Here is a 16568-nt window from a genome sequence, read left to right as displayed (position 1 = left end):
TAGATTATTACAATTCAAGAAAGCTGCAGAAGCCAAAGGATAAGGACACTCTGGCTCAATAAATGATCAGTCCTGCTACCGCTGAGCGTTAAGTAGGGCAGCAAGGAGGATGGGGGGGCTGGGCTGCAAAACTGAAGGAGAGACTCACCGTCAGGGTCATGACCAGGCTGTGTCAGCACCTGAAGCGGGTGCCTCCTGTAGTGTCGCACTCTGGGTGCCTCACTTGGTTCCCCCCAGTCGTGGCTCTGTTCTAGAAGAAACAAGGAAGGCCAATAAAATACCTATAAACAGATTCATTCTGTGTAATTCCAAGATTTTCCATAACCACCAAGTAGTTTTTCAGTATTTCATTTACAGCAGTGCTGCCTGCCCAAAAGTCCCATTTTTCCCAGGGAATGAAGATATCATCACAACTATGTTGATTCAGTTGGAGTACAGATAGAATGGCTTTCAGTCCCAATTTCTAGAGGCACACCCTGTCAGACAAACTGGCCCCAGGCTGTGATTTAGAAAATAGTGTAGCTTGAATATGCACTGAGCTTGCATCATTTTGCTTCTTTATTAGTTGCTCTTAATTAATAGAAAGTATATTAACTGATGTAATCCTTCCAGCATTTTAGAGGCCTGGGACCATATGAAATTCTTCCATTCCAGCACTGCTATGCCCTAGGAGACTGGGGCACAGAAAAGTTGAGTAATGTACCCACTTCAGATTCCTTTGTCGTGGCTGGACCAACAAACCGTACACCTCAACTCTTAGTCTTGGGCTTTTCCCACTACAATCATGCTGCCCCTCTCCTTGGGCCGTAGACTACTTAATATTCTTTTAGACAAAAGCCCTGCATCAGACTGGCTCATGCAACACAATGGTCCAGAGGTATCTCTGCCTTCAGGGACAGCTGGGCAGAGGGGTCTCAACACTGTCATCAGACCTGGGCTGTCTCCTGCCCTGTTTGATTTTGTGTGGGGGCGCTACAGATGAGCTAAATGCGGCCACCTGAAATTCTAGCTTCACCTGAAGATCTTGACTCCCTCACCCCAGTCGGCCTTCCAAAGTGGCAGATGGAATCTCATTGGCTCTGATTGGATCGGGCTCCATTTTGGAAACAGTCACTGTGACCAGAAGAAGGTGCTGTTCTTATTAGCCTGAATCTTGTGTCCACCGCGGAGTGTGGAGTCTACACCCTTTGAAAGACTTGTCTGACACTGGGGAGGGTATATGCTGTGTGTGTGCTGTGAAGTGTGTAAACCTGGCGATTCACAGACCTGTACCACTGGGACTAATAATACATTATATGTTTATTAAAAAATTAAAAATTTTGATTAAAAAAAAAAAAAAGACTTGTCTGAGAGTGCACACCAGGATGCTTTGACCAGACGAGAGGGAAGTGGATGGTACGTGTTTGAATAAGAACCATCCACTGTGGCCTAAAAGGCAAGTTTCTTTCCACCCCACTGTCTTAGTAAATCCATCTCCACCCTCCACTTTCCTCTGTTACAGTTTGGTGTATCTATCCAGTAACCTCTGTCCAGTAACCACTTCCTTTTGCGTAGCTCCTTTAAAATTTTTAAAATTTAAATGAGCCACCTAGGTGGCTCAGTCTTTAAGTGTCTGCCTTTGGATCCGGTCATGATCCCAGGATATGGGATCGAGCCCGGCATTGGCATCGGCATCGGGCTCCCTGCTCAATGGAAAGCCTGCTCTCCCTCTCCCACTCCCCCTGCTTGTGTTCCCGCTCTCACTGTCTCTCTCTCTCTCTCTCTCTCTGTCAAATAAATAAATAAAATCTTTAAAAATTGTTCATAAGGTAAACAGTGAAAAACAGCTAATGGAATTCGCCTTGCTGGGTTTTGGTTTCCTTTGGGACCTGTGATCCCTTTTTTCCTTCTTTTTTCTCCCTTTTGGAATGGGACTGTCTATTCTGTGCCCTTCCCCCCCCCCCACCTCCCCCTTGTATTTTGGAAGCAAATAATGTGTCTGGTTTTGCAGGTTCAGAGAAGGAGAGGGATTTTGCCCCAGGATGGGTCACACAGTAGATCTTCCTTACAACTGACATTGAGGATTTAGATGATGAGACTGAGGACTTTAAGTTGGTGATTTTTAGATGACATTCTTAGACTTAGCATTGATGCTGATGGATGTGGGTTAAGGAGAGTATATTTGGCACTGGGGAATATCGAGAATTTGGGAGGAACCAGAGCAGTCTATTACAGGTTGAACTTGTCTCCCAAATAGGTATGTTGAAGTCCTAACCCTTGGTATCTATGAATGTGACTTTATTTGGACTCAGGGTCTTTATAGGTGTAATCCGGTTAAGATAAGGTCACAGTAGAAGAGGGTAGCCCCTATTCTAAATGACGGGTGTCCTTATCAGAGAGAGATGTTTGCACACAAGCAGACTTGGAGGGAAGATGGCTATGTGAGGATGGGGGGAGAACTGGAGGCTTCCACAAGCCAGGGCATGCATGGGTCCACCTGAAGCTGGAAGCGGCAAGGTAGAACCCTCCTTGAAGGCTTCAGAGGGAGGCTGTGCTGACACCTTGATTTTAGACTTCTAGCCTCCAGCCCTGTGAGACAGTCACTTGCTGTTGTTTTAAACTCCCCAGTTTGTGGTACTTCGTTACAGCCGTCCTAGGAACCAAACACAGGTTCAAGTCTGGCAAATGGTCTCATAAACAACTATTTTTGAACTGAATGGTGGTAAAAACCTAGGTTATAAAACAAGCAAAGTGTTCCATGGCTCTCTGGGATGTCTCTTTGTCACCTGCTTACAACTCTTATTAGTTATGAAATGGAATGAACATTTGAACACTTCCCTCTTCTTTCTCCCAGTGTCCTCAGAAATTCAGATGAGGGCTAAGTCCTGATTTGGTTCCTCCAAGCACTAAAATGACATCAGAACACCAGTCCTATAAGAAATGTATATGCAAAGCACTCTTCCAGTAAGGGAAATGATGGAAAATCATAAATAACTTATAATAGATAAGGCAAGCATCCTTTAAGATTTCATTTATTTATTTATATGATTTTTTTTTTAAGTAATCTCCACACCCAATGTAGGGCTCCAGATCATGACCCCAAAATCAAGAGCGGCACGCTCTACCGATTGAGCCATCCAGGCACCCCCAGATTTTATTTTTAATTAATCTCTATACCCACTGTGGGGCTGGAACTCCCAACCCTGAGTTCCACAGGCTCCCCCGAATGAGCCTGCCGGGCGCCCTAGTGCAAGCATTTTTAAATTTACTCTTGGAAACAGCAATGTAAGTCACATAAAATCGGCCTTAGGATAGCTTTCCTATTGTTGTCGCTCTGTGACGATTACAGTAATCAGAGTGAGTCGCAGAGCAGAGCCATCTGAGAACCTGTCCACCAAGCCAGCTCCGAGGGGGGACGGGGCGGCAGGTCCTGCACACCTGCCCGTCACTGGCTGCCGAACAGAAGGAAGCCTGTGAAGGTCGTGTCGTCGTCCTCATCTGCGAACAAGCCGTTGAACCTCTCCCCTCCCGCGGCCTGCAGCCACACCTCGTCCCCCAGCTTCAGCGGCAGCACCAGGCCTCCCGACGCCTGGTCCTCAGAGCTCATGTAGCCGTCCTTGGTGTTCAGTATCTTCACCCCATTTTTGACCAAAGATACCTGAACGTTCCTGGAGAAAACGGTGATGTGGTAGGTGAAGTAATAGACCCCCGCAATGTGGCAAATGAACTTCCCCCTGGCCACGTCGTAATGATTGAACTCATTATACAGGATCTTATCAAATTTAATGGGCACATCTGAACTTGGAAACTTGCTTAGTACCGTGAGCCCCACCGTAAAAGCACTCTTGGGCAAGACTGGAGTCTCACCAATTTTCCCTTTCTCGCCTCGGTCCCCTTTCCAGCCTCTCATTCCCCGGACTCCTGGATCTCCCTGCGGTCCCAAGGGCCCAGCATCTCCCTTGGGGCCAGGCTTCCCAATGGGGCCCACGGGGCCAGGTAGACCCATTGGGCCCGAAGGCCCAGTGCTGCCCTTTAGCCCTTCTGGACCAATGGGCCCCACATTGCCTTTATCCCCCTTTTGCCCTTGAGGGCCAATCTCTCCCCTGAGACCTTTCTCTCCCATGGGACCAACAAATCCCTTTGGCCCATGTTTCCCTGGGGGTCCTCGTGAGCCTTGATCGCCTTTGACGCCTTTGGCTTCAACTTTTCCATCTGCTCCTAGATGGAAAAAGAGAGAAAAAAGGAAAAGATGATTTGTGAAACATCAACTTATAAAACCAACTTTGGCTTTGCCATTGTTGAGTATATGAATGAAATAAAGCAGTGCCCGGGTTCAGTAGCTGCTCAGGGTCTGAACATTAATTTACTCCTAAAATGAGTGCACAGCACACACACACACATGCATGCACACACACACGTGCATATACGCAAAACACCTCTGACTCCTGTCGACTGTGTTAGTGTTGGGGTTTATATTAGAAACCACAGCTCTCTACCAACCCAGTCTACTGCTCAGACTACTAAACCATGTAGATCCTTGAGAATGTTGTCTTTGGAAGGGGGAAGAATGTCCAAAGGCAGATGAACTCGGGCTGCTTTTGGTTAACTAAATTCACCCTACTTCTTTTCATCTTTTACAAAACTCCTCATGGGAGTGAGCACAGAATAAAGTCTTCCTCAAATGTGGGAGTCTCTGCTCTCTGCTGGCCAGGCCAGCCTGTCCACTGTACTGACTGTATGACCCCGGTCCCCACTGTGCATACATTCTCAGTGCTTCCCTATCTCCTCCTCCCCGGCTGGAGAGCCGTGGTTATGAGCACGGAGTCTGTGGAGATAAATGCCATGGTTCAATCCTGTCTCCTCCAAGTAGGCACAATGGGACATTAGGCAAGCTGATTAGCCACCTGGCCCTCTGTTTCCTCCTCTGTAAAATTGGGATAACGATACTACCTCATGTACAGGCTGTCATATTGAGTCAATACATGAAGAGCACTTAGAACAACCTAGCACAAAGTGAACATTATTTGTGTTTGCTGTTGTGACTTCTCTCTCCCCATTAGTCAAAACCACTAGAGCCCTCCTTACCCCCCAGGGTCCAGTTCCAGCGCCACCTTCTCCATGCAGTCTTGCCAGAAACACTGAGTCAGAATTTAATGTTCATCCTCAATCATCCTCAATGTTCATCCACTAAACTGGGCTTTAGCGAACAATGGCCCTTGAACGAAATCCAACCTCCCACCTGTTTATGTGGCCCACAAGCTAAGAATGGTTTGCATTTTTAAATGGTCACAAATAATATTCGGCACTACATGAAAATTACATAAAATTCAGATTTCCGTTTTCATAGAGTTTCACTGGAACACAGCCCCACATACTTATTTAGTATCCGTGGCTACTTTACATAGCAGTTGTGACCAAGACCCTATGTCAGCAAAGCTGAGATTACTTATGATCTGGCCCTTTACAGAAAAAGAATCGAGATTCTAGAGAGCAAGAGCGATCTTGCCCTTATTGTTGGATCGTCCTCAGAGCCTAGGAAAGGACTTGTCCTTGGTGAGCACAAAATGGTTATTAAGTCACCGATGGCTCGGAATTACAGCATGGTAAGATGAACACAATTTCTGACCTCGTTCTCCTTTCTCTCCAGTCATTCCATCCTTCCCCGGACCACCAGGATGGCCTGGTTCTCCTAGGTGGAAGAGAAGAAAACAAACAAGAGTTCAAGTTCTAATTCCACATTTCCTAGACAGTGGTCTCCATCGTGGGTATAGACTGGAGAGTCCTGGGTGTGTGCCCAGCCCTAACACACACACTGCCCCTCTCAGAAGTGCAGATGGAGAGAGGCAGACGTGACTGAGCACCAGGGGTGCGGAGTTGTGTACAAGAAGTGAACTATGAAATGCGCTGGGTGGACCTCCCAAGCACCCAGCTCTGGGAAGTCAGGACAGGAAGGGAGTATGTGCACAGAGGATCACAGTTACATCTTTCTCTTGTGAGGGGAACTCAGATAGTGACTGACCATTGGAGGCACCAGGTGGCCTTCTCACTTCTCCTTTTCTATCTCTCTTGCATAGAATGGAATGGAAGGTTCACTAGCCTCCTATGAAAACATGGATGACTACAGTTACCTGGCACTATTTGGGATGAAAGGGAGGATTCTGGAAGGATCTCTCCAGCACCTTAGAATGGTGGTAAATGTCACTGATCAAGTTGGCATGGCAGACGCTATTGGGAACCTCTGGTGAGTGAGGTTTTGCCTACCACACATAAGTTTTGAGCTCAGAGCAGGCTGAGGTCTGACTTCCCATGTTAGAGGTCAACATCTCTAGAGTCAAAGGCAGTCCTTGCTGTAAGGAAGAAGATTGGAGGCAAAAGACGAAGGAGTCATGAAGTCAGAGTTGTATCCTGTGTGTGTACACACACATTATACCCACACGTATGCACCCACATCACACGTGTGCACCCATATCACACACACATGCACTGTGGTCCCAGTGGGAGGGTGAAAGAATGGATTTCATTGACATTGAGGTTTTGCCATTAACTTGGACTGGGCTTGTTACTACCCAGAAATGGGACTGGACTATTGCCACTCTAAAAAGTGGCATGGACTCACTGGACATATTCCCCATTGGAGACCCCACAGAGCAGACTGAAGGGCTGAAGGGCAGTGGTCAGAGAGATGGTTGGTGATCACCTGCTTCATCTAGCCCCCCAACAAACCCCTTGGAACACCAGATGCCAAAAACTGGGAAACACTTAGAAACACCTAGCCTTTCATTCATCTATAGAGTGGACTTCCCATAAGTAATTTGTTCTAAGACTCATTTTTCCAGATCTTAACAAAGACTTTTTAAAAATCCATATGCCAACAGTATTTGCTGGCAAAGCATTAATTTTAGTCCATCCTGAAGTTGCTGTGTATTATTTCAACTACTGTTAATATAGCCAGAGGAATATCTAATCTTCTGATATGATTATGAAATATCAAAAAGGCTTCTAAATGTTCATCATTAAGTTTAGTGAAGTTTTCATACTATAATGTATTGCCGAGGAAAAATGACAGTGGTTTGTGGTCATATTCCACACAGAGTCCTGAAATGTCTGATTAATTGGGGGTGCTTCTATTAATAACTGACATCTCATGTTAAAGTTTACAGTGAGGATAAGGTTCATTTTAATGAATGTAAATATAAATTTATATGTCCAAAGTCCTAAAATTTCTAGGTTTTCGCCAGACTTCTTGTCAGATCTGATTAGTTCATCACTGTTTTCTCCTACTCACTTACAGTTGAAGAGTTCACACTAAGAAGACAGATGACAGCTCTCCTATTTTCGTGGGATTCTTTCATGTTTGCATTATCAAGTCAATCTTCAATTTTTGATTTTTCTGCAGAAGCATTTTAGGCACCCATCTGTTTGTGATAGTTTGATAGGACAATTTGAAAATCCCTTGGGCTGGGTCATAACCACGATACACCACAGTACACTGTTGGATAATGAGCGTGTGAGGGCACCCCCTCCTCCTACAGAACACATTTCAGACCTCAAATGGTAGAGGTCCATCTGCAAAGGGACCAAGTGAAGCCACCCAAGTCAATTCACATCTTAATTTTTTTTTTTTTGAAGATTTTATTTATTTATTTATTTATCTGACAGAGAAAGACACAGCGAGAGAGGGAACACAAACAGGGGGAGTGAGAGAGGAAGAAGCAGGCTTCCCGCTGAGCAGGGAGCCTAATGCAGGCTCCACCCCAGGACCCTGGGATCATGACGTGATCCAAAGGCAGATGCTTAACAACTGAGCCACCCAGGCACCCCAATATTTTTAAAGCTCTTTTTTTTCCTTCATGTTAATTTATCTTTTAAAATGTCAATAGTAGGGGCACCTGGGTACCTCAATCAGTTAAGTGTCTGACTCTTGATTTTGGCTCAGGTCATGATCTCAGGGTCCTGGGATTGAACCCCATGTCAGCCTCCACATTCAGCAGGGAGTCTACTTGAGATTGATTCTCTGTCCTTCTCCTCTAGCCCTCCCCCACAGACTCATGCGCTCTCTCTCTCAAATAAATAAATCTTTTTTAAAAATAAAAAAGTGTCAATAGTTTTGATGTTTTCTCCCTGCACCCAGATAGATCAGTCTGCTTATGTCTCAGCTAGGTGACCCTATAGTCAGACCCAGGCTCAAGAACCCCATTCAAGAACCAAGCCTATTAGTTGGTGTTATGGAAACCGCTCACATAGCCTGGCTTTTGCAGATCTCCTCCCTAGGGGCTGGATCCTGTCCCCAAATCCCCAAACCCTGGGATGGGCTCCAACAGAGGACATGCACAATTGAGTACCGCTGTGTGGTTTCAGTTACCGTCTTTTTGTATTCTCTGTCACTCCGCGTCACCTGCCTCACTGCGTGGCAAGGCAATAACTCTCCCCTGCTCTGCAGCCGGGCACTCTCTGCTAAACGTTTAGCAATCAGATTTCTCTATAGGCCCCGTGTGCCAAAGACCCACCATAACTGCCATCTGAGGCAGAAAGATCTACAACATCATATCCTTCTGAGGATGGCCTGTAGTATCAGAGGTGATGGCTAACAGTTGTCCCCCCTAGATGAGAACATCCATGGAGGGGAAGCCCTGTTGGTCTGGTCCTGCACTGTTGCCCAGAATCTGACCTGGAGCAGGCCCCCGGCCCCTGCTTTCTGGGCAAGGGGTGCACGAATGAAGGAGTGGGGTCAGGCAGGTGATGGCTACGCTTGTGATGAATGAACAAAGATCTAAGAGAAACAGAAGGGTAAACGGAAGGGCAGCTGAAGTACCAGATGCTGAGTACCTGCCTCGCCCTTGTCGCCCTTTGCTCCATCTCGTCCGTCTCTCCCAGGCAAACCATTGTGACCAGGATTCCCAGGGATGCCAGGGTGCCCTTGCCTGCATGTGTCCTGTGAGTTCATGTTTCTTGTGCAGATTCCAGCGACAAGCAGGAGCCACCAGATCCTCATGGTTCAGATGTTGGAGCTGAACTGCAAGAGAGAAACACAGACCAAAAGGAGAAGCCTTTGTTGCTGGGGCCACAGACACAGCCCCTCTTCCTTGCCGTGGTACCTGGACCCAGCCCTGGTCAACCTTGGACAGAATGGTCAGGGCAGATAAGGGCAGGAGCTGATGGCAGACAAAGCTGCTTGCAATCAGAAGGTCACTGCTCGGGGCACCTGGGTAGCTGAGCCTGCTCAGCATCTGCCTTTGGCTCAGGTCAGGGTCCCAGGGTCCAGGGATCAAGCCCCGCATCAGGCTCCCTGCTCAGCAGGGAGTCTGCTTCTCCCTTTGCCTCTCCCCCACTGCTTGTGCTCTCAAATAAATAAAATCTTTTAAAAAATGAAGAAGAAGGCCATTGTTCTTGGAAGGAACACATGTGACCTGGACCACTTTTAATAGTGATGATCAAGGAGAAAGCCAAGTTCCAGGTCAGATACTTCCATGTATCACTCCACTTTGGGTAAACCACTTTTCAGAGCCAGAGAAGAGATTAACACTTGTCTCGCAAGGCTGCTATAAAATCAAATTTGATCCCAATGTGCATGAAAAGACATTTTCTTTTCTTAAAGATTTAATTTATTTGTTTGACAGAGAGAGACAGTGAAAGAGGGAACACAAGCAAGGGGAGTGGGAAAGAGAGAGATAGGTTTCCCGCTGTTCAGAGAGCCCGATGCAGGGCTCGATCCCAGGACCCCGGGGTCATGACCTAAACTGAAGGCAGACACTTAACCGACTGAGCCATCCAGGCACCCCAAAAGCACATTCTCAATAGGAAAGCAAACAATTAGCATTTGATCCCTCTTCTAGGTAGATGTGCAAAATAATTGAAAGGAGAGACTCCAGCAGGTACGTGTACACCCGTGTTCATAGCCACCTTATTCACAATAGCCTGAGGTGGAAACCACCCCCATGTCCACTGTCACATGACTGTTTGAACAAATGCGATGTACACAGACGGTGGAACATTACTCAGCCTTAAAAAGGAGGGAAATTCTGACACATCCTACAACATGGATGCACCTTAAAGTCTTTAGGCTAAGTGAAATCAGCCAGACACAAAAGGACTAGTACTGTAAGATTCCACTATATGAGGCCCCCAGAGCCGTCACATTCACGGAGACAGAACGTAGAATGCTGGTGGCCAGCAGCTGCGGGGCGGGGGTGGGGGGGTGGGGAGTGGGAGCTAGTGTTCAGTGAGGACAGTTTCAGTTTGGGAAGATGGAAAAGTTCCAAAAGTGGAGGGTGGGGACAGCTGAACAATGCGAATTTCTGACACTTAAAAGTGGCTAAAGTGGTAAATTGTATGTCACGTCTCTTTTACCACAAAAAAACATAAAATGGAATGAAAAATAGTAAAGCGTTCCGAGCGGTCCTACTATGATCAGACGTATTCTTCAAGTTAAGGTTTCATTTCTGCAGCAGACCACTGAGAAGGGCCCACGCAGCGCAGGACACCCCGTTCGTGAAGTACCCCCACGTCCTCTCGCCAGTTCTCGATTTGCTTTCCAGCCCTGTCAGGAGCGGAGGCAAAGCTGGTGGTGAGGTTTGCAGTGAGACCTGAAGGAGCGGAGCAGCTCACAAGACCAAGTGTCCTAGGCAAAGGGAGCATTGCAGCGAGGTCCCAGGCTAGTGTGCACAGGGACTCAGGGGACCCTCTCGATGACATCAAATCTCCCCAGGAAGGGGCACCGCATCCCTTTCGTGGAACCGTAGTGGGGCTTACATCTCTGCTCATGGACTAAAAATCTGGCTCTCCATCTGACTGTACTTTCCTCCTTACTATATTCCCAGTACTCGGTATTAAGCATGGGCCCGTGTGTTGATAAATATGTGTCGAATGAAATGAATGTGTGGTGGCAGGTATAAGTTAGGACATAGAAAAACAATGACACGAGGCTAGGGCAGCAGGTCAGAACCTGTACTCTCATACAGTGCTGAAGGCAAAGGACCTCTGTCCAATCCTTCGGAAAGCTAAAGAGAAAAGTCTTCTTAAACACAGTGATCTCATCCCGAAAATTCTTAATAATCCAAAATTTGTGTGCCGAAGATATTAACCACAGCATTATCTGTAATAGTGAAAAAACGTATACCACATAACGTCTGACCCTAAGTGGTTCATAGGTAGAATATTATGTCACCACTATAATAAGTATGTAGTGCATGTAGAAACAGGTAAAAAATCTACGTTGTGCTGAATTTTCAAAAAGGAGACTAAAATGACATGCACGGGGTGCCTGGGTGGCTAAGTTTTGGATAAGTGTCTATCTTCGGCTCAGGTCATGATCCCAGGGTTCTGGGATCGAGTCCTGCCTCGGGCTCCTTGCTTAGCGGGGAGCCTGCTTCTCCCTCTACCTGCCGCTCCCCTGTTTGTGCACGTGCACTCTCTGACATATAAAAAAAATCTTAAAAAAAAAATGCCATGCACGTGATGAGTGTACCTATGTAATTATGTATGCATAGTGACAAAAACTAGAAGCAAGCATACCCAAGTGAACATGGTTGTTTTAGAATGGTGGGGATATGAGAATTTTTCTTTTTTCTTTCTTTTTTTTTTAAAAGATTTTATTTATTTATTTGACAGAGATCACAAGTTGGCAGAGAGGCAGGCAGAGAGAGAGGGGGAAGCAGGCTCCCTGCTGAGCAGAGAGCCCGATGAGGGGCTTGATCCCAGGACCCTGAGATCATGACCTGAGCCGAAGGCAGAGGCTTTAACCTACTGAGCCACCCAGGTGCCCCGAGAATTTTTCTTTAAAAAAAAAAAAAATGTTTTTTTACCGTGTCTATTAAAATATTTCTAGATCTATATTTTTAAAACCAGCAAGACTTGTCATCTGAAGGATTATGTCGCCATCTTATGGAAGCACCAAAATATCACAGGGTCCATTTTGATGCAAATAAAGTACTTTTGGAAAAGGAAATACAGATGTTTCCCTTTGAAGTCACAAACTTACGCCATCTCAGGAAATTGAGTTGTTTTCTTAGAGCCAAATTCCATAAATAATCTCCACCATCCTCTTCTGTTTAACTCAGAAGTGACCGGTAGTAGTCGAATCGAAATGCCACAGACCAACCTCTGCCCAGGGGTCTAAATCTTTCCTTTTTAATTTTTAAAATAATGTGTGCTACAATTATTCCAATAATACAAAGATCACAAGATCATAAAGGTGTCAAATTAAGATAAAAGTCCATTTTGTCCTCCAGCTGGAGAAGAACTAAGATAAAAGCAAGCAATTATCCTTCCGCAATTTCTTTCTCTAGTTTTGTATATTTGCTTATACCGTGTGCCCAGCATGAAGGCAAACTTCAGTAAATGATTTTGAATAACTGAGTATGCTTTGCTCCCAAATATGTAGTGAGATGAGTGATGGCACTGTCTCTAATAAGAAAACTGAGATGGGGGCACCTGGGTGGCTCAGTGGGTTAAGCCGCTGCCTTCGGCTCAGGTCATGATCTCAGGGTCCTAGGATCGAGTCCCGCATCAGGCTCTCTGCTTGGCTTCCCTCTCTCTCTCTCTCTTTCTCTGCCTGCCTTTCCATCTACTTGTGATCTCTCTCTGTCAAATAAATAAATAAAAAAAAATCTTTAAAAAAAAAAAAAAAAAAAGAAAACTGAGATGAAGGACAAGGCTTGCACCAGGAAAGCGTATAGTAAACATTGTATTAATACGTTACCCATAAAAATAAAAAGGTACAGTGTGCCTGGGTGGCTCAGTGGGTTAAAGCCTCTGCCTTCAGCTCTGGTCATGATCCCAGGGTCCTGGGATCGAGCCCCACATCAGGCTTTATGCTCAGTGGGGAGACTGCTTCCCCACCCCTTCTCTCTCTGCCTACTTGTGATCTCTGTCTGGCAAATAAATAAATAAAATCTTTAAAAATAAATAAATTAATTAATTAAATTAAATTAAATTAAAAGGTACATTTGTGGTCTCACAAAGCCATGAATTGGATCCTCAGTTTCATTAGTTCAAGTACAGTTGATACACTCAGCCTTTAATTGCTAGGTCTGGTGTTGCCCCAGAATGCACTGGAGCTAGGAAGCCCCACTTCCCTTCTCTCCCTCCCCCTCCCTCTTCTCTTAGTTGGATCACCACCATCTGTTCTCCACGCTACACTACACTGGGATCACTTATTTGGTGCCACGCTATGTTATTAGCATTTTGAAGATAGTAACAGCATCTTTTCACTTGCTTATTTTCAGTACATCACAGGCAAATATTTGTGGAATGATTTAAAAAGAAAGAGAAAAAGAGCTTTTGAAAGAAATATCCTGGCTCCAGCTGGGTACAAAGCATCATTTGGGAATGTGACTGGGTGTTAATTCTAATCCGTGTCAGTGCCTTTGGTGGAGATTGCTAGTTTTTCCAACACCTCTCCTCTCCTTGCTCCTGGTAATAGAAATTTCAGGTGGCATGTGGCTACCCACAGTGGACACTTCCCAGCCTCCCTTGCGGCAGCCCAGATAATACAATGAAACTAGATGTGGGGCCCCTGGGTGGCTTAGTCGGTTAAGCGTCTGCCTTCGGCTCAGGTCATGATCCCAGAGTCCTGGGATCGAGCCCCACATCGGGCTCCTTATTTGGCAGGAAGTCTGCTTCTCCTTCTACCTCTGCCGCGCCCCCTGCTTGTGCTCTCTCTCTCTCAAATAAATGAAATCTTAAAAAAAAAAGAAAAGAAAAGAAAGAAACTAGATTTGGGCCAGTGGGAACTGAACAAGAGGCATCTGTGTAAGGACCACAGCCTTAAAGGGAAGGGCTGTCCCCTCCCTGGGTGCCTTTCCCCTTCCCCTGGCTGGAGTGGGCATAGCTGAGACATCTTGGACTCCTTGAAGGAGGCCAACACTTTAGGGATAGAAAAGTTCTAGTGTCTGATGATAGCACAGACCAGACCTCACCTACCAGCCCATCCCTGACATGAGAGAGAAGTCGAGGGGCACCTGGCTGGCTCATTCAGTTAAGGGTCTGCTTTGGCTCAGTCATGATCCTGGGTCCTGGGATGGAGCTCCATGTTAGACTTCCTGCTCAGTGGGGAGCCTGCTTCTCCCTCTACCTCCGCCACTCTCCCTGCTTGTGCTCTCTCTTTCAAATAAATAAATAAAATCTTAAAAAAAAAAAAAAGTAAGAAAGATAATACAAACTTGCTTGAGCCGTTGTGATTTGGGGTCTCTTTTCCCTGCTGCTAAGCCCACATCTTGACTAACACAAGGCTCCTGCTGTCAAAGGTTTGAGCACTCATCCAAAGGGAGAGAGGTTTGTGGACATGGGCAATCAGCCCAGTGGTCAGACTAGCCAGCACTCCCTCCATTTACAGCCCTTCAGGCAACAGATTAAAACTGAAAACAGTCCCTGCCTCAGACCGATCCATATAAGCCTGTGAATCATAGAGAACAGAGGCAATCCCTCTGCTGAACGTCAAGTTCATGGGACAAAAGACCCTGGCCTTCTGCTGTGATCTCATAAACCTGACACACCAACAGGGTTCGGGGCAGACGCGCACAGACCGCAAGGGCTTTGGAGTTAGACAACCTCCACCCCGCCTTTCCCCCATAGGTCCTTATTTAGTTAACTTCTAATTTCTGGTTTTTTCTCCTATGCTTGACCTAGATGGCTCCCTCACTACTGAATTTCTTGATAAAAGGTTACTTCATTCACTAAAAAACCTGCCAGAGGCCAGCTGAGCTGTAATGGGTCTCCCAGCCTCTGAGCCTCTGCGTCTGTGCCTCGAATTCAAGGGCTGGAATAAGCCCTAACATCCCTCCCAGATTCGACGGTTTAAGGATCTAAACATCACAAGATGTTTCCCCATCGAGTACGTTTTCTTCCACACCCCCATCGTACATTCCACGTATTTCTTCTTCAACATACGTGGAGGGGCTCGTTTTTAAGCTACGCCTTGTAAATTAGTATAGTCATAAATATAAAAATGTACACACTGCCATTTGTGCCAAAGAATCTGCCAGCTTCTCTAGAAAGCTCCCTCGAAGTCTGCTACTCTTACCATTTCTTCGACAGCGTCATCCCTCCTCCCAGCCAGTTTGCAGTGTTCCCACAGAAGAACTTCAAAATCTGCTTTTATCTCCTGTCCACTCTCTTCCTCAAGAATGAATTTTGAGACCAACTTGCTCCTTGCCTACCCATAGCTCTGTAGAATCTGCCTATTTTGTAAATAATTAAGCAGGATCATCACACACCAGAAAGGTGAGAGCCGTTTTCGGACTCTGATGCCTGAAACTGAATTTAAAGAAATTGTTTCCTAGTGCACTTACCTGACCCCCGGGGCTGCAGGCTGCACCCAGGTGCGGCACAGACCAGGAATCAAGGGCTAACTAAATAGAATCACGCCTTCCTGCCACACAATTCCCTAGTGGGTCTATCTGCAAAACAGCAGGAAGGGGAGGGAACAGAGTAAGGCACAAGATGTCTTGGAAGAACTTCAAAAATTGCAGCCACACTGGAGTCTGGTAGCATCTTCGACCGGTACCAGTTCAGAAAACTTAGCTCCTTTCCCCTCCATCTTTCTCAAAAAAGGGAGAAAGCAGGGTACACTTTCGAGTATTCTGGAAGAAAGAATCCACACAGCAGGTGTCTTCCCGGAAAGTGATGTTTGTGCCTTTGCTTGAGCAGCTTTCCTGCTGACCTTGGGCCCATCATGGGCCAACAGAACAAAACCGAAGACAAACAGGTTATCTGAATTCTAGACCTTTGGAACGGACATCATTTAACTGTCTCTCACACTTCTGTGGAGGTCCTTTGATTTTAGACACTTGTGTAACATTAGAATTTCATGCTCGTCTCTTCACACACACACACACACACACACACACACACACACACACACCCCTTCTGCCATTGAGGGGAGTATGATGTGATTTTTTTTTGATGTTTTGTAACAATTTTTAATTTTTCCCAATCAGAGTCTGTGAACATGGATCTTAAAAATAGCATCAGGAGGACAAACGTACTCAACGCTGTATTGAGGACCAACTCAGAGAACCTAGTCGGGTTGCAGAGGCCACACGGAGAATGGGGTATGCGGGTGTAGGGCAAATCCCACTGAACAGAGGAGACACCTCTCTACTCGCCATGCCTCCATGTCCTCATCTGGCCCGCAGGCGAAGCAGTCCCAGCGTCACAGGGAAGTGGCAGGATCTAATTCAGTGACCTTAGCAGAGCCGGTTTCTCTTCCACCAGCCCGTTAACAGGCTCAACTCTTGATCCCTAAAGCACCCAGACACCTTCAGTCCTTCCTCAGCGGGAGGGAACAGCAGCTGACAATTCTTCCTTTCTGCTTTTGCTGTCCTCCCCTGCCCCATGTCATCCTTATCTTCCTCCTTCTCCATCCCCAGCTTCTTCCCTGTCGCCTTCCTCTGCCTGGTCGCTCTCTGGGGTTGTTCCCAGGTGGATCCTCTCCTTCGCCTGTCTGCTCTCTGCTTCCTTTCCACCCGCCTCTTCCACTCCCACCTCTCTCTGGGGCTGCACGTGGCATTGCACTCCCCACAGGTGGGACCAGACAGTCGCACAGGGCCCGCCGTCTCAGCTCTTCTCTTCTGGATCCGTGGATGGTGCCA

General features: G+C 46.4%; 1 protein-coding gene across 1 annotated transcript; it reads right to left on the bottom strand.

The window, feature by feature from the left end:
- Positions 1 to 3424: 3424 nt before the first annotated feature.
- LOC111159936 (C1q and TNF related 9) lies at positions 3425 to 8971 on the bottom strand. The gene is made up of 3 exons (XM_022522624.1): positions 8806 to 8971; positions 5606 to 5668; positions 3425 to 4197 (listed from the first exon to the last, which is right to left on the bottom strand). The coding sequence occupies exons 1-3, from the start codon at positions 8969 to 8971 to the stop codon at positions 3425 to 3427; spliced, it is 1002 nt and encodes a 333-aa protein (XP_022378332.1).
- Positions 8972 to 16568: the final 7597 nt, after the last annotated feature.

The sequence above is a fragment of the Enhydra lutris genome, unplaced genomic scaffold (assembly GCF_002288905.1).
Source record: "Enhydra lutris kenyoni isolate GAN:26980312 unplaced genomic scaffold, ASM228890v2 scaffoldscaffold71, whole genome shotgun sequence".
Lineage (NCBI taxonomy): Eukaryota > Metazoa > Chordata > Mammalia > Carnivora > Mustelidae > Enhydra > Enhydra lutris.
The sequence above is the reverse complement of the archived record's forward strand: the minus strand, read 5'-3'. Positions and strand labels throughout refer to the sequence as shown.

Excerpts from the sequence above, each read along its gene's own strand:
- LOC111159936 (XM_022522624.1), bottom strand. The coding sequence starts at position 8,971 with ATGAGGATCTGGTGGCTCCTGCTTGTCGCTGGAATCTGCACAAGAAAC. Across the intron at positions 5,669-8,805 it reads GGGCGACAAGGGCGAGGCAG|GAGAACCAGGCCATCCTGGT; the intron begins GTACTCAGCATC and ends TCTTCCACCTAG. Across the intron at positions 4,198-5,605 it reads TGGAGAGAAAGGAGAACGAG|GAGCAGATGGAAAAGTTGAA; the intron begins GTCAGAAATTGT and ends TTTTCCATCTAG.